Source organism: Anopheles coustani, chromosome 3, assembly GCF_943734705.1.
Source record: "Anopheles coustani chromosome 3, idAnoCousDA_361_x.2, whole genome shotgun sequence".
Taxonomy (NCBI): domain Eukaryota; kingdom Metazoa; phylum Arthropoda; class Insecta; order Diptera; family Culicidae; genus Anopheles; species Anopheles coustani.
In genome coordinates this window covers 65,652,442-65,677,139 of record NC_071288.1, presented here as the reverse complement: position 1 = coordinate 65,677,139, position 24,698 = coordinate 65,652,442, and the positions used below count along the sequence as shown (strand labels likewise).

General features: G+C 42.3%; 1 protein-coding gene across 1 annotated transcript; it reads left to right on the top strand.

The window, feature by feature from the left end:
- Positions 1–200: 200 nt before the first annotated feature.
- LOC131265470 (WD repeat-containing protein 35-like) lies at positions 201–24,698 on the top strand. Its single transcript, XM_058267741.1, has 4 exons — positions 201–818; positions 21,546–21,948; positions 22,028–22,131; positions 22,344–24,698. The coding sequence occupies exons 1-4, from the start codon at positions 201–203 to the stop codon at positions 24,540–24,542; spliced, it is 3,324 nt and encodes a 1,107-aa protein (XP_058123724.1). The 3' UTR covers positions 24,543–24,698.

Genomic DNA, 24,698 nt, shown 5'->3' with positions numbered 1-24,698 from the left:
AGTGTGATAGTTGGTTGTGGCTCACAAAGGCGATGTGTGATAGAACTTTGTGGTGAATGTGATGTGGCGGAGTGGTGGTGGATGAAAGTATTGGTCTTAGGCAGCGAAACATTGCGTTCTGAGCCTTTTGAATAAAGCAGTGCGATCTTAAAAAAAAAAAGGTATATATATATACACACATATCTTTCTCCCTTTCAGATATGGTTCGCACCCTCGGATTGCAGTTGCAACCATTTAACTACTACACGAGTAATGGGAATGTAGGAGACGAGTGGCGCAAATGGCTCAAGGCCTTCGAGACGATGGTGCGAGCAGCCCGCGTCACTGACGAGGAGTGGAAGAAGGATTTGCTACTCCATTATGCTGGCTCAAATGTTCAGCAACTATTCGAGTCGTTGCCAGATCTGCCGGGCACTGACATGCGTAGGCCAATGGCTAACGTGGAGACATATACACCATGCATGACCCCGTACGAAGAGGCCATGAGCAAATTGAATGCATTTTTCCTTCCAAAAGGAAATGCCACTTACGAGCGGCATTTGCTTCGTCAGATGAAGCAAGGGGCAGGCGAAACAGTAGGCGCGTTTACGGTGCGTCTGCGAATCCAAGCAGAGCGGTGCGGATTCGGTGACAAGATGGAGGAAAACGTCAAGGATCAAGTCATAGGAAATTGCCAATCGCCAGCCCTACGTAGGGAACTTTTGAAGCGGGGTGACGCGGACCTCACCGAAATATTACGAGTGGCACAAATTTTCGAAACTGTAGCGGTACAAGAGAAATCCTTCTCAAATGAAATCCCCAAACCTCAAGTTAGCGAGGTAAACAAAATAGACATGAGACCGTCCCATGGAGGCCAGAGAGAAGCGCGGAATATTGAATGCCATCGCTGCGGGTTTTTTGGTCATATCCCAAGCACTTGGTGAGACGCTTATCCGACTCGAGCAATTCTTCTCACTATAGAGAATGTGAATGTGTTCGTGTTTGAACCGTTCGCACGCCCGCCGTTGCCTACCCGCGCGTCGTGGATACCCATCGTTGAGCAATCGACGACTCTCGCTAAACTAAACTTTTTACAACGAAATGCACTTTTTTGATCGCAGCAAACTACACAATGGTTATGGGGTGCTAATAATTGAATTATTGGTATGAACCGGGAAAACATGCACATTTAAAAAAATTAATTGTTTGGTTGTTATAAGTTAGACTGGTGAAACTAACAATTAAATCATAATTGGTGCAATCAGCATGTAGTAAACGTTTTACACACCGTTGTATAAATATTGAGGCATCTTGATGTCGAGATGCTTGCATTTATATTTCTGCAATAGACAGGTCAATCAAGGCACCCGCCGTGGCCTATATGGTTGACCGGTCTTCTGCAGCTGTCACGTAAGTACCCCATAACCTCGGTAGTTCGAAACCACGACATAACTGATTCAATAAATTTTCACATACTCCATAACACAGACACAGAAACATCACGAAAGCACAACACATCATAAACATTGGGACAATAGAGAGGGGCACCAAAAATACATAAGTCCGAAATGATATGGTTATGAACGAACCAACATTGCAGCCAAAATGAACCCACATGATAGTGTCAAAAACCCACTTGGTCTGGGTTCAGATCCGTACCGATGCGAGTCCGAACCTAGGTGCGCGTATGTGCCCACCTCCACACGTTCTGACAGCTTGGACGGCAATTTTTTTTTAACCGGTATATCGACTTTAGTCGGCAGACGGTTAGTTGCTGCTTTCCGTCAAACCAACAGACTCACCGCCATAGTGAGAATCTTTCTATCCGACTCCGGCTGTGTCTGTTAGCAAGACGGACAGCTTGACGGACAGCGAAAAAACAGGTGCTTGGGTAGCAAGACGGATAGCTTGACGGACAGCGAAAAAACAGGTGCTTGGGATGGCGAGAGATGAGAGGTGCCCCGCGAAAGGAAAGGCATGTAACAAATGCCAAGGGATGGACCACTTTGCGAGAAAATGCCGCAAGCGTAAGCTCCCGATGCAATCTTCCAAGAGAAACTTCAAAATTACTGACAAGGGAAACCACCGAAACCCTTCCGATACGGTCAACCAAGTGGATAATCGTGAATGCGAGTATGTATTTCACTTGACAACCGCTGACAAGGACGGCGATGTCAGCTGCGAAATCGGAGGAGTAAAAACATCCGCCGTGATCGACTCTGGGTCGAAATATAATCTCCTGAGTGAGTCAGTATGGGAGAAGTTGAAGGCAAGGAAAGTCGTAGTAAAATATCAAAAACAATATACTGGCAAAGTATTCAAAGCCTACGGTGGAAAGGAACTTTCAACCATCGGGATATTTAATGCAACCCTCACGGTAGGGCAAAACACCCTGGATTCGGATTTCTACGTGATCGGAGGAGAGGGAAAAGTCCTGATTGGTCGCGATACGGCGACAGAAATGGGAGTTTTGAAAATAAGCGTCAACAACGTCAATGCGCATGACCCCCTAGGAACTATCAAGGATATTGTAATTGACATCCCGATTAAGGAAGATGTAGTACCGGTTATTCAGCCGTACCGTCGTATTCCAGCTGCATTGGAGAAACTAGTGGAGGAAAAGCTTGACATCCTGTTGAAGAAAGGAGTAATTGAAAAGGTGAATAAACCTTCCAAATGGGTGTCCCCGGTAGTCGTTGTCCCTAAAGGTAACGATGTGCGCATATGTATCGACATGCGACGGGCAAATGAGGCAGTAGAAAGGGAAAACCATCCATTACCCACCATCGAAGATTTTCTCCCAGCTTTTGCGAATGCAAAAGTTTTCTCCAGCCTGGATGTAGAAAATGCCTTCCACCAGGTAGAGATATCTCAGCGATCCAGAGAGATAACGACGTTTATCACTCGGAGAGGTCTTTATAGATACACGCGCTTGATGTTTGGCATCAACTGCGCGCCTGAGCTGTTCCAAAAAATCATGGAACAAATCCTGAGCGGGTGCGAAGGCTGCGTAAACTTTATTGACGACATAGTGGTTTACGGGTCAAGTCAACAGGAGCACGACACGCGCTTGGAAAAGGTGCAATTTAAGCTACAGGAAAGCAACATTAAGCTTAAAAATGAGAAATGCGTATACGGCGTATCAGAATTGAAATTTCTGGGGCATATATTCAGGGCTATTCCGAGATCCGTTTCGAAACGGTCTCGAACGCGAGCGCTCGTCTCGAATCGAGATTTTTTCGGTATTTTAACATTCGAATCGAGTCGACAAAGTCGACATAGCTGTTCGGCAGTTGTCAAAATCTAATGGTCAACACAGATTTTGGCGTTGAATGTGGAAAAATCGTTTGTTATTAGTAGGGTTTCGTGATAAAATCTATGTAAAATGATATTATCTTCTTTTTAATGGTACGCATGTATCAATCACCGCTCCAAAAATAATAATAACAATCAAACCAAATTATCGAACATCACCAAAGGTTTATTCAAACAATTGAGCGGTAACCCTTTAAACACTTTTGCATACACCTTGATAAATCTCGAATTCGAATTTGGTAATGCCGAATATCGAATCTCGAACGTAAATCTCGAACGTTCGGATCTCGGAATAGCTCTTATTGTCTGCTACGGGAATAAAACCGGATGAGGATAAGTTAGAATCTATACGCAACTTTCGAGAGCCATGTTCGAAAGAAGAAATTCGAAGCTTTTTGGGCCTGGTGAATTATGTAGGCAAGTTTATTCCGGATCTAGCGACCCAGACGGAACCTCTTCGACGGTTACAAAAACAACAAAAGTTTGTGTGGAACCTAGAACACCAAAAGGCTTTCGAGAAGTTAAAGCAAGCAATGATAAATCCGGCAACACTAGGATATTTTAATGTAAACGATCGGACGCAAGTAATCGCCGATGCAAGTCCAGTCGGTCTCGGAGCTGTCCTCATCCAGATTAACAGTCTCGGCCCACGAATCATTTCATATGCGAGCCGAAGCCTCACGAACGTGGAGAAACGTTACGCTCAAATAGAAAAAGAAGCGCTTGCATTAGTTTGGGCCGTGGAGCGATTTCACTACTATCTATATGGCCGGTCATTTGAATTAATTACAGATCATAAGCCATTGGAAACAATCTTCGGACCAAGATCAAAACCGTCGGCGAGAATTGAAAGATGGGTAGTTCGACTACAGGCATATAAAGGAAAAGTTATTTATAGACCCGGGAAATCTAACATCGCGGATCCTTTGTCACGGTTGGCTAATACTTCTGCGATGGACGGCAAGCCGTTCGAGGATTATACAGAAAATTATGTACAATGGGTAGCCTTGAATGCAGCTCCAGTCGCTTTAAGATTGACTGAGATCGAAAAAGAGTCAGAAAAAGACAAGGAAATACAATCAGTCAGAATTGCACTGGATGAAGGTAAATGGGGTGAAGAGGCAGTTCCGTTTAAGGCGTTTGAGACCGAGCTTTGTTTCGTCGGGAAGTTACTTCTACGAGGAACGCGGATGGTCATACCAGAGACCTTAAGAAAGCGAACACCAGAGTTGGCACACGAAGGCCACCCTGGCATCTCATTGATGAAACAGCGGCTACGAGCAAAGGTATGGTGGCCGAAGCTAGATGCGCAAGTCGAAAAATATATTAAAAACTGCCGAGGATGTATACTCGTGGCAGCTCCTGCCGCTCCAGAACCGATGAAACGACGAGAACTTCCATCAGCGCCTTGGCAACACCTGGCAATCGACTATCTTGGCCCACTCCCTACAGGTCACCAGCTACTTGTGGTGGTCGACTATTTCAGTCGTTTCATTGAAATTCAAATCACGATGAAAACGGACTCCACGGAAACCATCAAACGGTTGACTCCTATATTTGCAAGGTTCGGTTTCCCCCTCACGATAAGTCAGGCAACTGACTCAGATTGGAAGGAGGATTTAAATAAGTACCTCATAATGTACCGATCTACACCACACTCAACAACCGGAAAATCGCCATCGGAACATCCGAGATAGATTACCATCGATCAGCCAGCCAAAGGAAGTTGATGAGGAAGTAATGGATAGGGATAAGGAGAAGAAAGCTAAAGGCAAAACATACGCCGATGAGCGACGTAATGCAAAGCCGAACCCCATCGCTGAAGGAGATATAGTACTGGTTCGGAAAATGTTGAAGACCAATAAACTGTCGCCGAACTTCGACACGGAGCGGTTTAAAGTAGTTAAAAGGAAGGGCGGAGACGTTATGGTGGTCTCCGAAAATTCAGGGCTGAAGTATCGAAGACACGTTTCCCACCTGCAACGTATCGATGATGGATTGATTGACAGTGGCTCCCAACGGCAATTAAATCAGCCAAATAAATTAGGAGCGGATTCCGAACCAAGGACCAAGAGGACTATACGACACCCAACGCATCTACAAAATTATGTATAAACAAAAAAAAAAAGGAAAAGAAAAAAAAGGAAAAAAAAGAAAAAAGGAAAAGTGACGTAGTATCGTGAGATAGCTCTCACGAGAACTCGTGGCCGGTACTGAGTGAATTAAGAGAATAAACGGCAGTAGCACTGTGGATAGCGAGCAGAACAGACGTGGGTTTACTTATCTCCCTCCGTGGATACTACATGCATCATTCAGAAAAAAGATAGTCCCACTAAATACCTATGCAATAATATTTATATCATCTCAATCGCCTCAGAAATGATTGTGTTTAAGATGATCAAAGATGTATGATTTCAAAAGTATTCGAAGCATTCTCGTGCGGTCACTTCAAAGCAACACTCGATAGAATAAAGAATCCTTTGACAGAATTTCTATATGTAGGAAAGTTTTCATTTACGTTATTACAAAATCGTATAATTGTTACATACCTATAATGACAACGAGAAAATAGACAAATGTTATTCAATTTATTGATGATATTTATCTGTTAGCTCGGAACGATCTGTTTGCGCATGCACATGCACATGCATATCAGCAATTAAAGCGCTAGAAAAACAAATTACGAGTTTGCTAGTTGCTGGCTCAAGTAATGTTCTAAGAAGGGTGGATGCGATATTTTTTTCTCCCGCAGTTGCTACCATTGCTACCGCTGCACGTTTTACACCTGTGAATAAACGAATGCATATCAAACTAACATATGATCGGCTATTCATAAAGTGAGTCCATTATATTCAAAACATCAAAAATACATCCCAGCGATACATTGATCATTTGAATCAATGATCTCGAACGCCAACTATTGCGAGGTGTTTGATGTTAAGGATTCATGTTCGCCATTTGATATTTGAAATATAGAATTCTTTTTCGAGTTTTATCTTCGGGCGTGAAAGAGGTCCAAAAGTGGGGCGTTTTATTTTTTAAATAATCGACATAGACTGTCCTTATACCGATTAAATCTTGATTAGTGACGAACGTTTGCATTTCGGGAATATTACAATAACGTTGGCATTTAAAAAATTTTAATGACTTTTCATGATAAAACGGAACACGTTAGCTACTTTCTGTTAAAAGCAAATTAAAGAGTAGCATTTCGTTAAAATTTAAAACAAGTTTGATGACAACCATCTACGCTTGATTGTGTGTTAAACATCCAGCTTAATAGCGGACCACGTGACCAATGATTATTTAAAACCAGATTGCGACAAGTGGTTAAAAAGCCTAGTATTTTATATTACTTTTGAAGCTTGTTACAGTAGTTTTAAAGCGAAAATTTAATGTTTTTTTTAAATATAATAAATTTTAAAAGTGAAAATCAGCGAGAAGGATTTGCCCAAAGTCGCTGTTCTTCCTGTCAAGACTTCCGGCGTATGGAGAAGTGTATAGTGTGCAGTGTCTTCCGGAATAAATCCACTTTATCAAAAAACACGATAAAGACAATTCAGTGGTTTGGACATACATAGCCACAGTAAATCATGCGTAAAGAGGATCGGAGGAGTTGAATGGGTCAAATATAATTGAAATATCCCTATCAACTACAACCAATCGAAAAAAAAAACATTTACAACAACTGAAAACATTCCTACATGGTTGGTTTGGTTGGCTATGCCAAAGTTTCGGCCAAGGCCAACTGGCCGTCGGAAGTTATTTTGAAAGTACTAAAATCTTAATCTTACAATAAAATTTACTTTATTCAATATACTGGGTTGACTTTTTTCTTATCGTCGACGAAATTTGTCTATTTTTTAATGCAAACGTTAAGGCCGTGTTTCTCAGTTCAAAGGTTAATTACAAAGTAACGGTAATCTTTGTCCGGTAGTGGTTAATTTTCTATCCAGCTGAGCAGTTGCTACACGAGTTTATGTATTTATATTAGGGTTACCAGCATCAAAAAACGAATGCATTTTGACTAAGGAGTGCCATCAACCTGCTCTCTTTTAAACTGTCAATACATGATTTCACCTTATGCTGGGAAACGATTATGTCTCCTGCAGGAGAAGATGTTGGAGCGCATTTTGCACACAAAAGTAGCTTTTGATAAGAGCTAGATTTTTGTCCGTTACTTCCGAATGCTGTCTCCAATCGGTGTATAGATCTGTGCGTAGATCTGTACTAGTTTCCAAAAGACGTAATCTCATGAAACAATCAAATGTTAAGCAATGAAAAATGCGATGCGACATCGAAATCTGAAAAAAAATCATTGCAACTTGCAGTTGGATGTAGTGGATGTGGGTAAGCTGTGCAATTATTTTAAACCAGATTGTGGCATGGCCTATCTTTGTAAAAGTGATTTCTTATCTGTAACATATTGCAAGCTATGTATGAACCAAAGTTCGTGGAGGAAAAAGTACATCTTTCTTCATTCGTATTGTTCTTTACTCCGCATCCACTTTCGTTTTGATTGTTCTTAACGTATAAAGCACATGTTACACAAAAAACATGCAACTTAGTCGCTTGGTCACTGTTAATGACGCCGGCAGTACACTGCGCCTAGCGCCAGTTTGTATTGAAATTTAAATCAAACATTTTGCGGTCATATTTTAGTACCTTTTATTACATGTTAAAAATGTGACGAACAACTGTAATGATAACACAAAGAAATTCCATGCGCATATGTATATTTAATGCTGCGCGAAAATATAACAAAGATAATCATACGGTGCGATCGGTTGTCGCCACACCAGTGTGACAAAACAAGAATCAGCTGGTTCTTGTTAGCGGTTCTATTTACAAGGTCAACGCGCGTGCGTTATACACATGTGTGTATCAAGCGACGCGTGCGTGTACTGTCACGCAAACACCAAAGCGATTAAAGAAAACCCTAGTTGAACCCGAGAGTGTACAAGAATCTCGGTGGACTACTGGAACAATTCGAGATTAACACCCCACACGCTTCGGACTGGCAGAATCAAATGGTAAGTAAAAACTTTAATAACAAAGACAAATATATACATCTTTCACCCTCAGGCAACATACCAACTCCCAAAACCGAAGGAACGGCGAACACCTGCTACCAGGCGAGCAGAACACATCAGGAGGTTACAAGAGGACCGCAGAGGGGAGCGAGGCAGCAGAACGAGAAAGGCAGAACAGAACAGAAGAAAAAAGAACAAACGGAACAAGAGTTGTGGAAAAGGCTTTTTTTTGCAAAGGTTCAAAACAAAGCTTACAGCGGCATCTCGTGGCAAAGCTTACAGCGGCTTTCTACAGTCGAGACACTTTAATTATTTCATGAACTGCGGTGCTGCTTCGGAATGAACGGAGCTGCTTTAATAGGAAAAGCAGCTGAACACTCCACAGAAAAGCAGCGGTCATTTTCCATAGCGAAATGTTGCGTGGGGCACTCACGTTGAAAAGCGCGGGCAAATCTCCCTACTACCAATTTTGAATGAACTCAGGCCTATCCCCGTGGATCGGAGCGAGACGCAGCGACTGACTTATGCTCCGTCGCATTCGCGCTGCAGCACCGAAATTTTTCAACCCGCTCTTGAGTGAAACTTTGCATGAAAAATGAAATAAATCGAGGGATGGAAAGCATAAACCGTTACAGTTTGAACGGAAAGTGTATTTTTGAACTTTAGATGGCACCGGTGCTGCCACCAACGGTACAACATTTTCCATTGTAAACAATATTGACGCTTTCAAATCTATTATCGATGCACAATAAAGAGAAGAAATAAAACAAACATAGCTCCTCAATGGTTATTCCTAGCCAAGTGCATCATACAGACAAAAGATAGTCGCACTAAATACCTATGCAATAATATTTATATCATCTCAATTGCCTCAGAAATGATTGTGTTTTATATGATCAAAGATGTATGATTTCAAAAGCATTCGAAGCATTCTCGTGCGGTCACTTCAAAGCAACACTCGATAGAATAAAGAATCCTTCGACAGAATTTCTATATGTGGGTATGCTTTCATTTACGTTATTACAAAATCGTATAAGTGTTACATACTTATAATGATAACGAGAAAATAGACTAATATTATTCAATTTATTGATGATATTAATCTGTTAGCTCGGAACGATCTGTTTGCGCATGCACATGCACATGCATATCAGCAATTCCTGCGCTACAAAAACATATTACGAGTTTGCTAGTTGCTGGCTTAAGTTATGTTCTAAGGAGGGTGGATGCGATATTTTTTTCTCCCAAATTCAATTTTTACTCTTCTCCCGTAGTTGCTACCATTGCTACCGCTGTACGTTTTACACCTGTGAATTAACGAATGCATATCAAACTAACATATGTTCGGCTATTCACAAAGTGTGTCCATTATATTCTAAACATCAAAAATATATCCCAACGATACATTGATCATTTGAATCAATGATCTCGAACGCCAATTATTGCGAAGTGTTTGATGTTAAGGATTCATGTTCGCCATTTGATATTTGAAATATAGAATTCTTTTTCGAGTTTTATCTTCGGGCAGAAACATGTCCAACAGTAGGGCGTTTTATTTTTTAAATAATCGACATAGACTGTCCTTATACCGATCAAATCTTGATTAGCGACGAACGTTTGCATTTCGGGAATATTACAATAACGTTGGCATTTAAAAAATGAGGCAAATTTTAAAGAATTTTCATGGGAAAACGGAATACGTTAGCAACTTTCTGTTAGCAGCAACTAAAAGCAAGTTAAAGAGTAGCATTTCGTTTAAATTTAAAACAAGTTTGACAACAACCATCTACGTTTGATTGTGTGTTAAACATCCAGCTTAATAGCGGACCATGTGACCAACGATTATTTAAAACCAGACGGCGACAAGTGGTAAAAAAGACTAGTAATTTATATTACTTTTGAAGCTTGTTACAGTATATTTAAAGTGTTTTGTGGTCGCTAAACTCCCATAGAACGGCATATCGTGGCTGAAAATCAGCGAGAACGATTTGCCCAAAGTCGCTGTTCTTCCTGTCAAGACTTCCGGCGTATGGAGAAGTGTATAGTGTGCAGTGTCTTCCGGAATAAATCAACTTTATCAAAAAACACGATAAAGAGTACGATTCAGTGGTTTGGACATACATAGCCACAGTAAATCATGCGTAAAGAGGATCGGAGGAGTTGAATGGATCAAATATAAATGAAATATCCCACACTGCTCACCTTGCTCATGGCTATCAACTACAACCAATCGAAAAAAAACATTTACAACAACTGAAAACATTCCCAAATGGTTGGTTTGGTTGGCTATGGCAAAAGTTTCGGCCAAGGCCAACTGGCCGTCGGAAGTTATTTTGAAAGTACTAAAAATATGTAATGTTCAATAAAATTTACTTGATTCAATATACTTGGTTGACTTTTTTCTTGTCGTCAACGAAAATTTGTCTATTTTTTAATGCAAACGTCGTGGCCGTGTTTCTCAGTTCAAAGGTTAATTACAAAGTAACGGTAATCTTTGTCCGGTAGTGGTTAATTTTCTATCCGCTTGAGCAGTTGCTACACGAGTTTATGTATTTATATTAGGGTAACCAGCATTAAAAAAACGACAGCTTTTTGACCAAGGACCTGCTCTCTTTTAAACTGTCAATACATGATTTCACCTTATGCTGGGAAACGATTATGTTTCCGGTGGAAGAAGATGTTGGAACGTATTTTGCACACAAAAGTAGCTTTTGATAAGAGCTAGATTTTTATCCGTTACTTCCGAATGCTGTCTCCAATTGGTTTATAGATCTGTGTGTAGATCTTTACTAGTTTCCAAAAGACGTAATCTCATGAAACAATCAAATGCTAAGCAATGAAAAATGCGATGCGACATCGAAATTTGAAAAAAAAAATCATTGCAACTTGCAGTTGGATGTAGTGGATGTGGGTAAGCTGTGCAATTAGTTTTTAACCAGATTTTGGCATGGCCTATCTTTGTAAAAGTAATTTCTTATCTGTAATATATTTCAAGCTAGGTATGAAGCAAAGTTCCTCGTAGAGGAAAAAGTACATCTTTCTTCATTCGTACTGTTCTTTGCTCCGCATCCACTTTCGTTTTGCATGTTCTTAACGTATAAAGCACATGTTACATAAAAAACATGCAACTTAGTCGCTTGGTCACTTTTAATGACGCCGGCAGTACACTGGGCCTAGCGCCAGTTTGTATTGAAATTTAAATCAAACATTTTGCGGTCATATTTTAGTACCTTTTATTACATGTTAAAAATGTGAGGAACAACTGTCATGAAAATACAAAGAAATTCCATGCGCATATGTATATTTAATGCTGCGCGAAAATATAACAAAGATAATCATACGGTGCGATCGGTTGTCGCCACACCAGTGTGACAAAACAAGAATCAGCTGGTTCTTGTTAGCGGTTCTATTTACAAGGTCAACGCGCGTGCGTTATACACATGTGTGTATCAAGCGACGCGTGCGTGTACTGTCACGCAAACACCAAAGCGATTAAAGAAAACCCTAGTTGAACCCGAGAGTGTACAAGAATCTCGGTGGACTACTGGAACAATTCGAGATTAACACCCCACACGCTTCGGACTGGCAGAATCAAATGGTAAGTAAAAACTTTAATAACAAAGACAAATATATACATCTTTCACCCTCAGGCAACATATCAACTCCCAAAGCCGAAGGAACGGCGGAACACCTGCTACCAGGCGAGCAGAACACATCAGGAGGTTACAAGAGGACCGCAGAGGGGAGCGAGGCAGCAGAACGAGAAAGGCAGAACAGAACAGAAGAAAGAGAAACAAACGGAACAAGAGTTGTGAAATGTTTTTGAATTTTTTCACATTTTTTTGCAAAGGTTCAAAACAAAGCTTAAATTTGTTGAATTATTTCATTAATTATTTCATACGCTTCAATTATTTCATGAACTCCGGTGCTGCATCAGAAATGAACGGAGCTGCTTTAGTAGGAAAAGTAGCCGAACACTTCACAGAAAAGCAGCGGTCATTTTCCATAGCGAAATGTTGGTGGGGAGCTGGCTGTCAAGTTTCACTCACCTCCTCTCAAATGTGTTCATTTTACCTGCCATTTTGAATATGAACGAAATGAACTCTTTTTGCAAATCCGTTCGTTCCCATTGTATGGGAAGAAATCCGCGAGGTTTTATGCCACGGATTCTCAACGAATTCGTACATTTGAAGGTTCTTATTTAAAAAAAGAGTGTTAATTGCTTTTCCGAGGATCCTATTTGTAGTTTTTTATGAATTTATCATCATTTTGTGTAATTATTGAAATGATTACCAACGACTTTATTTGAAAAGTAAAAATTATCCACTTCACGGAAACACTTGAGCGCCTAGGTATAAACGAAGCAGGAGGCTTCAAAGGAACCTTTGAACATACGAGGTATAAACACACAGAGTTCATTTTTCACCGACCGTCGAACGGATATTTTCAGATCGTAGACTGTGCTGAGCACGAATGTCTTAGCCAGCCGTTTCTCAAGATCTTAATCCAATAGAAAATGTTTGTGGAAGGCTAGTTCAAGAGATTTATGAAGATGGGAGACATTACGAGACCATATAGGAGCTTAAAACTTGATATCCGAAATGCTTGGCGTTCCTTATCAGTAAATACGTTAGAAAAATTATCGGAGAGCATGCCATCAAGAATTTTCCTAGCAATAAATCGTAATGGGAGACCCACTGATTATTAAATCATCACTTTTGAATCCATTCATGCTATTTTTGTTGATAATTTAATCAAAATCCTAAGTGAGGCTATCATTTTGGGACACCACTGATTTTAGTTTCTTGGTACAAAAGGGATTGTTCATTCGTTTTCTTCAACAATAGGTGGAATCGCATACGGATTTGTTTATTTAACCATGGTTTAATCTGCCGTCTAGCGTTCATTTTGGATGAACCGCGTTCATTTGTCATTCATTTGTGTCAAATTAAACCATGGTTTAAAACTAAACAAACGATTGTCACGCACCCTAGGGTTCTGCGGGTAAAAGTTTCGAGCAGTATAATAAACCATGGTTTCTGGCATCGCATACGCTCTGACTTCAGCGTTGACGATGGTTTATTATATGATGTGTCTGGGGTAGTTGTTTAATAAACAAATCTTCCGCGCAAGATATTTTATGTAAAATATCAATACGGAAGTCGATATTTTTGTGGAACTAGGCAAAAGAATATACATTTTAAAATTGGAGTGGATGAAAAGTTTTAATAAAAAAGTAAAAATACAAATAAATACCGGTTATGTCGCCGATGGGCAAACGAGTGTTAAAAGAACATTCGGCAATTTAACACCTAAGTTACTATGGATAGGACTAGTCAACGTACATCTTTTTCATATTTATTAGCTAATCGAAAGCACGTGAGTGTTTTTTTTAAACAGAGTTGGTTGGATTATGGGGCCAAACCAAATTGGGTATTCCCAGTCTTCTGCGAACCGAACCATATCCGGTTGTATGAACGAAAATTGAGAGATATGTACGTTATATATTTTAGCATTTTCTTATAATTTGAATGCAGTTTCCAGTTGAGCCAAATGCCTTGCTTCGATACGAATCAGTCGATATAATTTTCTACGATATGGAAACCCACTAGAATATTTTCTGTGGCATGAATTAGTGGCAGAAGATTTATTTTGCATTAATTCCCGTTGTAAAATTTCCCACCACTTGTACACAAACCAAAGCAAATGGCAGAATGGCCAATGTTTATTCGAATTACACAAGGTAAAAGATTTCACAGGTTTGTGTTTTCCATATCGTGTTGTTATTTTTCATTTGTAGTTAATAAAAATTTACCAATGCCAAGAAAACAACTAGTGAAAATTTTAAACAATAAAGAAAAACAAAGAAGTTGTTTTTTTAAAATTAAAATGGATTTGAAAACGTTCAGAATAACATTTTAAATTGTTTGTAATCAAAGCGCAAAGTAGGCTTTGTATCAAAATTGCATCCAATGGTTTAACATTTAACCATGGTCAATTGAAACAGTACGCGATACCAAATTCGAGCGGCTAAAATAGACCATCGCTTAATTTAAGCCATGGTTAAAAATTAAACAAATTCGTATGCGATTCCACCTAATATTTATGCAAAGTAGTCATTGTATACTTACAAATATTTTTGTATTTTTTGAAAAAAATTATATGCTCGGTATTCGCCCTGCATAGAAAAAACCAGGTGAGGCTATCATTTTGGGGCGCAGTGTATGATTTTTCTCGACATCACTTGTGAAATACCACAGCAACTGGTTTTCAAGGTCACAGACACAATTGGGTGCGGTCGAACATGAATTTCGTCAAGGGCCGTTTCCACACAGTGAGTATGGGCCGGATTTCTACCCGCTAGGCAGCTCGAAATATCGTCCTCAAAACGTTCGACACGCGACAAACGTCCTACTTTTTTGTATAGGGATGAAACAAATGGAGGACGTTTTTCGAGCAATCGCCCTGCTCGTCCTACTCACCATACAAAACTGCTTGATGTTTGTGTCACGGAGGACGTTTTTTAGGACGATTTGCTCGAAATTGCCTAGTGGGTACCCGCTAGACAGCTCGAAATATCGTCCTAAAAACGTTCTACGCGCGGAACAAACGTCCTACTTTTTTGTATGGGGGTGAAACAAATGCAGGGCGTTTCGAGCAGTCGTCCTACTTTGTCCTACTTCCCATACAAAACCGCTCGATGTTTGTTTCATTTTAGAACGTTTTTAGGACGATTGATCGAAATTGCCTAGCGGGTAGTAGTGAGTTTTTGATAGATGTCAAAAACGCTCACCGTATATGGGTGAGTATGCTTGTGCCGTGTGGACGAAGCCAGGTGAGTATGGTATGGTATATGTTGACAGTCGACCTGAGTATCGGCCATACCTGGTGAGTATGATGAGTGTCGGAGCACCCATCACTCACCATACTCACTACCATACTCACTACCATACTCGCATCGTGGAAAGAGCCCTTCATCCTTTTTTAGTTTGTTCTCCCTGCGTCTCTATCGTAGTAAGAACACTTTGAAAACGGTAAGGAAGCTCTTTAAAACACTTTTTGCGGCAAATAAGACCAAATTAATCCACCAAAGACACGACGAATGGAAACTGTACAATTACACATTTAACTTCTAGCGGACGTTTGGCTCCACTTTATGCTCCACGTGTACCGCAAACGCGCAAACACAATATGCTTATGCCTGTAGGTGTTTAATATGATCTTGAATATTTTGCTTTAGCCTTTTCCATGCGGATTCGTATAATTTTGTAATTTTCAGATATTTCACTTTTACGTTCACTGAGCAACTACTGACCGTCCTAATTCGAATGGAATAGAATCCCGGCTTGCGCACTTCTTCTGAATGATGACGGTTCGTATCAAGCCTACCGGAGATGATTAAAATGAGGCGTCATCGGTTGCTTCGAGGTCCACACGTCGACTGCCCAATACGCCTTGCTACAGATCTGCTCAAGGTACCCAACGTGGCACTACACTGCGTCCCAAAATGATAGCCTCACCTAGTTTTTTCTGTGCAGGGCGAATACCGAGCATATAAATTTTTCCAAAAATATCACAAATATTTGTAAGTATAAAACGACTAATTTGCATAAATATTGTTGAAGAAAACGAGAGAACAATCCCTTACGTACCAAAAAAATAAAATCAGTGGTGTCCCAAAATGATAGCCTCACTTAGGATTTTGATTAAATTATCAACAAAAATAGCATGAATGGATTAAAAAGTCATGGTTTAGTAATCAGTGGGTCCTCCATTACGATTTATTGCTTGGAAAATTCTTGATGTCATGCTCTCCGATAATTTTTCTAACGTATTTACTGATAAGGAACGCCAAGCATTTCGAATAGCAAGTTTCAGCTCTAATATGGTCTCGTAATGTCTCCCATCTTCATAAATCTCTTGAACTAGCCTTCCACAAACATTTTCTATTGGATTAAGATCTTGAGAAACGGCTGGCTAAGGCATTGTTTCGATACTCGATCGTGCATGGTGAGTTCTTGTTGTCTTGCTTGCGTGCACGGCAACATTGTCTTGCCTAAAAAATGAGTTGTTGAGTGTAATGATTTTCCAGATAAGGCTTTAAATGATTGTCCAGGATGTCGATAAACATATCGCATTTCATACGTGTTGGTATAATGGCCAATTCACTTCTACTAAGATCACTGAACGCAGCCCAAATCATGACTGATTCACCTTCAAAATTGCGACGGTAGAAAAATCGTGCTTTCGTCTCAAATCTCGCCGGTAATGGATGTAACCATCCGATCCATCAATATTTAACTTTTTTTCATCAATATAACCCACCTAACATGAATTATCAATTTAAAATTTGAACAAGACTACAAAGTGACAACTTACGTTTCTTCACTCATTCTTCCATGTCATATGTTCTGTAGCAAACTCCAATCTAGAGACTTTTTGGTGAAGTTTGAGGGCAGAAACTTTCTTCATGGGCTCTCTTACAATATCAGAACATGAATTCAAAGCTCGCAACACAGCATTTTTGTGCACATTCAACCAGAAATCGTTTTTTGTCCTACGGCAACGTTTGGTTGAATTGAAAGCAACTTAACAAATCCTCCGATTATCACGCGAGGAAAGATTTTGAAGACGACCAGGAGACTTCTGAAGCCCATATTAGCTGGAATCTTTTACATAATCGTTAATGACGTTTGTGGATCTATTTATTAGCACACCAATCTCATGATTTGACTTGCCATTAAAGCGATAAGCATGAATTTGACTTTTTTCTCATTCCTAGAGTTGTTTTCCGCTTCCAATGTTCAAATTAAATTACAAATTAAAGTAAGAGAACTTAAAAATTACTTTTGGCAACTGATTACGTGGCTAGGAACTGGGTTGCTTTGTGAATTTGAATAATTTTTGAAGTGAGGCTATCATTATTGGACACTTCATTTTTTAAATTTTTGACCAAAATGTTATAATTAATTTTTTTTTTCTGATAAATTAGAAGTGAAACACATTTCTTTTAGATCAAGAAATATGTTTCTGTCGTTTATTTTACCTTGCGATCATTTAAAATAGCATATGAGGGAAAAAACTGGGTGAGGCTATCATTTTGAAACGCAGTGTACGTCCGGCTCAGGCATAATCCAATCGCTACACACACCGCGAATGCCGCAGCATCTCAAGCTCTACCACTCCAGAAATTTTTATGCCGCTTTAAGAATTCAACCCAGAAATGGTGGGTTTTTCATTTTGTATGGGAATGACAACGCAACGCGTTTGTCAAAAAATTTGGTTCCAGCACTTTTTTGTGAACGCCAGATAAGCCTTTAATTTCCAAACAAGAGACGTTATAATTATTGATATCAAGTTAATTTTCCATTAAACGATACCATGTTAGTATTGGGTATGAAAGCACTCGTTTTGGCAGATTGAGCAGAGGAATTACACGATTACGCTAACGATTACGCTTCGATTTCCGTACCCTTTATAATAATTGGTGTGCCAAGCGAAACCGACCAAGATAAAAAAGAAAGGACCCTTTTGTCATGTTGCACGAGAGCATAATGCTGTCACCATCGATCTATGCGTAACCAAAATCAGGACGCGATGGCAATCGTGCGTACGTTCGGTAAGCTGGATCTATTTATAACTGCAACCCGCAATCCGCAGTGGCCCGAAAACCAAGGACAACTTTTTCCTGGCCAGAATGTTGTTGATCGTCTCGAACTTGAGGGCCATTCCGCTAAAAACTGCGTGCTTGCTTCCACACACTTATGGGTGGTTGGGGTAATACGCACCCCTGTGGCAATACGCACCCATTCCCATTTCCCTCTAAAAACGAGTTTTGGGCACGTAAAAAGTAGTCACCTTGCAAGATCAAACTAAAATATGGTCATCCTGTGAGTTTGATAGCTCTACGTCACCAGAAACGCGAAATAAACGCAAAACAAAATCATTCTCAGCTCAGACAGTTTTTGTTATAATGTGACGTACCATTCTGCTAAAGAATATTAAGTGCAAAAACCGATATTTACCCACGAAGAATACGAAATTTAGTGAATTGAGAATCAGTGCTTGAGACTGTTCATGAAAATTTCGTAAAGTATGCAGATTTACTCATGTTTTAGTTGAAAATGTGTTCAGCTATGAATGGGGGCAATATGCACCCACTATTTCGGGGTAAAATGCACCAGTTTGTAAACAAACTATCTTTATTTGACGGTGGATGTTGCCTCGTTGTTGTGGTGCGTATTGCCTCTTTGTTATGGTGCGTATTGCCCCCTTATTTGTGGTGCGTATTACCCCTAGCAAAGGTGCGTTTTGCCTCAACCAGATACAGATCGATCAAAAATTGAACTTTTTCAAAACTGAAAAAAATACGTTTTTCTTAGCAAAAAAAGCAAACGTTCCTGAACTGGTAACTAGTTTGAACCTTTATGAAACCTATCCAGTGATAAAATCAACAATCAAGAGCCATGTTGATAGAAAATTTTATAGTTTTCCTTAATGGGGTGCGTATTACCCCATCCACCCCTACATTCTCAAGTACCTTAGTGAGACGTATAAACTCGTAGCGAGCGAAGATATCCAGAGCTATTCCGAGATCCGTTTCGAAACGGTCTCGAATGCGAGCGCTCGTCTCGAATCGAGATTTTTTCGATATTCTAACATTCGAATCGAGTCGACAAAGTCGACATAGCTGTTCGGCAGTTGTCAAAATCAAATGGTCAACACAGATTTGGACGTTGAATGTGGAAAAATCGGTTGTTATTAGTAGGGTTTCGTGAAAAAATCTATGTAAAATGATATTATCTTCCTTTTAATGGTACGCATGTATCAATCACCGCCCCAAAAGTAATAATAACAATCAAATCGAATTATCGTACATCACCAAAGGTTTATTCAAACCATTAAGCGGTAACCCTTAATACACTTTTGCATACACCTTGATAAATCTCGAATTCGAAGTTGGTAATGCCGAATATCGAATCTCGAACGTAAATCTCGAACGTTCGGATCTCGGAATAGCTCTGATCGTTGGAATGTTTCATAAAAGCTTGGAAAGTATCGTGTTCTAGGTCGGTTACCGTAGCACACGCGTCACCGGCACACAGCAACAGGAAGCCACATGGCAACCTGCGGACACCGAAGCAGAGCAGGAACGTGAGCCAGCCAGCAAAATGGCTGCCGACACAGCAACACGCGTCGACCGGACAACTGGCGCACCGTGGGATATTACGATTTAAATGAAATCATTTTTTGAAAAAGCCATCCTGCTACACAAACTCGTAACTGCGGTTCCATATGCTACGGTTTCTGGTTACGAGTGCTCGTGGCGACGTGAATTCATGGAAGCTTATCATGCAGTTGCATTGGAATCAAGAAATCTACCATGAAACGTAAAGATTTCGTTCGTCTTTTTCATAAACCATCATCCTCATGTTTCATTAAAATAAATGTGCCCCGCTGTCAACACACATACACATCGGCCTTCGTATCGCTGCGTTCCAAAGAATTTCTTCAGGGTCGACTACATGTTAAAATTTGTTGTTGAAACTGATTTGAATAATATGGAAATTAGGATGATAGTTTGACGCAACTCACATCACTTATGCACCTTAAAACTGTAGATCAGGGGTCGGCATACATTTCCTAAGTAGGTAGTGTTGTGCTTAATGAATCTTTTGGCGAGATTCATTCATATGAATCTTTCACCTAAGATGGATTCATGAATCTTTGCGGATTCCAATCTTCAAAGCTTAATGAATCTTTCGAAACCTTAATGCATCTTCACGAAACTTTCATGGATCTGTCACGAATCTCCCCGATTCTTTCATATGCGTTTGTTTTGAATAGATATCAGCAAGCGGTGTATGTATACACCAATATATGGATAGAAAAGATAACATCATGCTTAACTGCCCCCAACTGTGAGCTTGTAGAAACGCGCTTTGCCAGCGTGGAATTCCACCATTAATGGTCCGGACAACAACAACAGGAAACGTTAAAGGAATGCGTAACGATGCGGGCTTTTACTGGGTTATCACACTGGTCACCAATGGTGCCTTTTCGAAGTTGCTGAAATGCTAAACTGGTTTATGTGCAAACTGGTTTGGGAAAGAAACCCGACATAGGATTTCCCATGGTATCGAGCCAGAAAGAATCTGTTACAAACACTCACTGGTGATCGAGCTGAAATGTATACGTTCCATGTCCGACAAACAATTGATTATGTTGCCGTTTAGTTGTTTGAACCCTAGAACACACTGTTTTCACATGGCTAATGCGATTGAGCTGATGATCTGATCCACTCTTTTACGAAACGCGAAAATTTCGTCATTATTTTACATTTTTCTGATCTGTTAACTATTGCTGTTTAGAACATATGTTGATTCACTTTTGGATTTTTTGGGTATTCGATGTACATCGAAAATATTACTCCACGATCTCGGAGTAAACGAAAAAAGATCCGGTCAAAATTCTTTGAACTTGTTTTTTATTTTTAGTTTTACAAAAGAAAACGATCAAATAAAAATAAAAGGGGAGTTGGAAAGAAATAACATAAGCACGCAATCAACCCGTTGACTGGTATGGTTATTATTTTTGATAGCCAGCTATCGTAGTGTCTAAAAAGTTTTTGTACCATAAATAAATAAAAGTGCACCTAATAGCTATAGGTATTATAAAAACTAATGGTTTGGGATGCTTTGTCTGTGCTGTTCTTAAAAACCGTCGGATTATTAGTTTTTATAAACAATTTCAATAAGGTAATTTAAATTTACATTTGAAACTCTGTTTTACTTACGCAAAGAAAACAAAGACATCATAAAAATGTGCAAAATCTTGACTTGTATTGCACAAACCAAAGATTGTCTACAACTTCTTCTTCTTCTTCTCCTTGGCGTAACGACCTTGTTGGTTATGCCTGCTCCATGAGCGGATTACAAGACTTTTTTCCTTTCGTGAATAGCTGATAGTCCTCTAGTACTAGGGACGGTCGGGTCTCGGTAGGGATTCGAACCCACGTCGTCGAAGTGGTGGAGCATCGGCCTTCAAGGGCCGATTTTATAATCGGTGCTAGCACTTAGCTGTCGCGGACCCCAAAATTATAATTTTTTTGCTACGCAAAATCGAAGGATCTATTTTCATTTGATGGTAAATCATTTCTTTAATAGACTAGACGCACAACTAACCAATGCTTTCGTTTCCCGTTCTCGCTTCCACCAGCACATCCGTACGCTGAAGATTCCCGGCAAAGAAATAACGTCCCTCTCGTGGGAAGGCAAATCGCTCCGGATCGCCTTGTCGGTGGATTCGTTCATTTACTTCGCAAACATCCGGCCGGACTATAGTTGGTGTTACTTCAACCGCACCGTCTGCTACCAGGAGGCGAGCGGTGGTGCCGGGGGCGACGACACGGATACGGTAACGTTCTGGGACACCAACTCGAATCAGTGCTACGCGAAGCAGATCGAACCGATGATGTCGATGGCCTCCTCGGCTGACCACTGCGTGATCGCCGTTGAGACACGCATGACCGGCAAGGAGTTCAGCGTCGTGAGCGAGGGCAAGGGGAAGGATCTGATGTACCAGCTGCTGATATGCAACTCGATCAGCACGACGGTGGATTGTAGGTTCATTTATTTACAGACGAAGATTAGGTCGTAATTAGTTAATAATCTTTACCACATGGTTCTCTTCACCATCAGCCAAATACATCGACATTAGACCGGAGTTTATAACAATGAACTCAACGCACGTGATCGTGGCGTCGAAAGATCACTTTCTACTCTGGCATTATCATACACCAAAGGTAAGTCCGCTCCGCCACGAGTCTTCTTCTTGGCGTAACGACCTCTTGGTCATGCCTGCCCGTTAAGGGCTTACGAGACTTGTTTCCCTGTTGTACGTGGATAGTCAGTCCTCTCGTACAGGGGAGGGTCCGGTCTCGGTTGGGATTCGAACCCGCCACGAGTACTGGAAGTAATTTGATCGCCAACACAAGCTCTTTCTCTTCATGTCCAGGGGGCCTCCACGTTGCACGCGAACCTGAAGACGAAACGCGATCGCAGGTGCCACATCGACGACACGCCCGCCCTGGAAGTGCTAAACGATCTCGACTCGAAGACGGCCCACGAAATCCCGCCCAAAGTGGACCCGAGCCAGGATCCCATCTGTTGCCTGGCATCGTCGGAGAGTTTGCTATTGATTGGCCGGGAGAGTGGCCTCATCCACGAGTACACGCTGCTTCATCTGGTGCTGCGCAACCGACACTATCTGCAGACGCGCAGCTATAAGCTGGCGATCAACTGTAACTCGAACCGAGCGGCCATGATCGACTGCAACGGCGTGCTGACGACGCTGACTCTCCGTGACGACACAACGAGCAACGAACTGGAGCAATCGAGCGGTCACATCGAACGGAAGGACGTGTGGGCCATCTGCTGGGCGAAGGACAACCCGCAGCTGCTGGCCATCATGGAGAAGACGCGCATGTACATCCTGCGCGGGGCCGACCCGGAGGAACCGATCACCTGCTCCGGCTACATCTGCCACTTTGAGGAGCTGGAAATCACGGGCGTCCTGCTGGACGACATCATCAAGGGTGGTGCGACGCCGAACGTGAAGGAGCATCTCGTGCAGTTGCGCGTCAAATCGCTGCGCGACACGGAGGACCTGCTGGCGCACGTCGGGATCGCCGAGGCGAAGCAGTTCATCGAGGATAACCCACACCCGCGGCTGTGGAGACTGCTGGCGGAGGCATCGCTGAAGAAGCTGGACCTCGAGACGGCCGAAGCGGCGTTCGTGCGATGCAGCAACTATCCGGGCATTCAGCTGATCAAGCGCCTCAGGACAATCCAGCTGGAAGCGCTGCAGCGGGCCGAGATCGGCGCGTTCTTCGGCGAGTTCGATGAGGCGGAAAAGCTGTACATGGACGTGGATCGACGGGATTGCGCGGTTCGGTTGCGCCAGACGCTGTGCGATTGGTTTCGCACGGTGCAGCTGTATAGGCTCGGGCCGGGCACGTCCGACCAGCAGATGGAGAACGCGTGGCGCGAGATCGGCCACCACTACATGAACATGCGCGCCTGGGACAGCGCCAAGGAGTACTACGAGAAGGCGCACCACATCGAGGGCCTGATGGACGCGCTGTACGGTTTGGAGCAGTACGACGAGCTGGTCGGCTGCATGCACAAGCTCCCCGAGAAGAGCCCGCAGCTGGCGAAGCTGGGCCAGATGCTGGCCACGGTGGGGATGTGCGAGCAGGCGGTCGCCGCCTACCTCAAGCTGGGCGACGTCAAGTCGGCCGTCTCCAGCTGCATCGGCCTGCGGCAGTGGGGACTGGCGGTGGAGCTGGCGCAAAAGTACAAGATGCCCCAGATCAACACACTGCTGAGCAAGCACGCGGCCCAGCTGCTGCAGGAGGGCAAGCTGCCGGAAGCGATCGAGCTGCAGCGGAAGGCGGGCCGCTACCTGGACTCCGCCCGGCTGCTGCTGAAGATGGCCGAGGCGGAGGTGGAGAAGAAGTCCGACTACGTGCGCATCAAGCAGCTGTACGTGCTGTCGGGGCTGCTCGCGGAGGAGTACATCGAAAAGCAGATGGCGCTGCAGGCGGGCGGCCCAAGCCGAGCGGCGGTCCTGGCCCAGCTCAATCCGGACGATGCGGTGCTGATCGAGCAGATATGGCACCACGCGGAGGCGTACCACTATATGCTGCTGGCACAGCGACAACTGCGCTCCGGGTTGCTGCATAGCGCCGTCATTAGCGCGCTCCGGCTGCGCGAGTACGAGGACGTGCTGGACGTGGAGGTGCTGTACGCGCTGCTCGCCCTGGCCAGCTGTGCCGATCGCTCGTTCGGCACCTGCTCGAAGGCGTTCATCAAGCTGGAGGCGATCGAGACGATCTCCGAGGGTCGTCGGCTGCAGTACGAGGAGCTGGCCATCAGCATCTTCTCGCGCTACGACCCGAAGGACAACAAGGTGAAGCACGTCAGCTGTTACACCTGCGAGACGCCGGTGGCCGACTGCAGCACGCTCTGTCCCAGCTGCGGCAATCGCTTTCCGCCGTGCATCGCGTCCGGACAGCCGCTGACCAATCCGACCGGCGCCTGGCAGTGTTCCGGTTGCTACCACGTCGCGCACCCGCTGGAAATGACGTCACGCAAGACGTGTCCCCTCTGCCATCGGCTGATCGCGCCGGCGAAGGGAGCGGTGGAGATTTAATCTTTTACTGCACACAAACACACATACTTATTACGTACCTGCGTTCAAGTTTATCGAACACTCCGTTTATCATGATCTTTTCTTAAGGTTAGTACACATTATTCAAATCTATTGTTTCTCAACAGGTGAAACAGTTAACTGATAGCTACATTAACT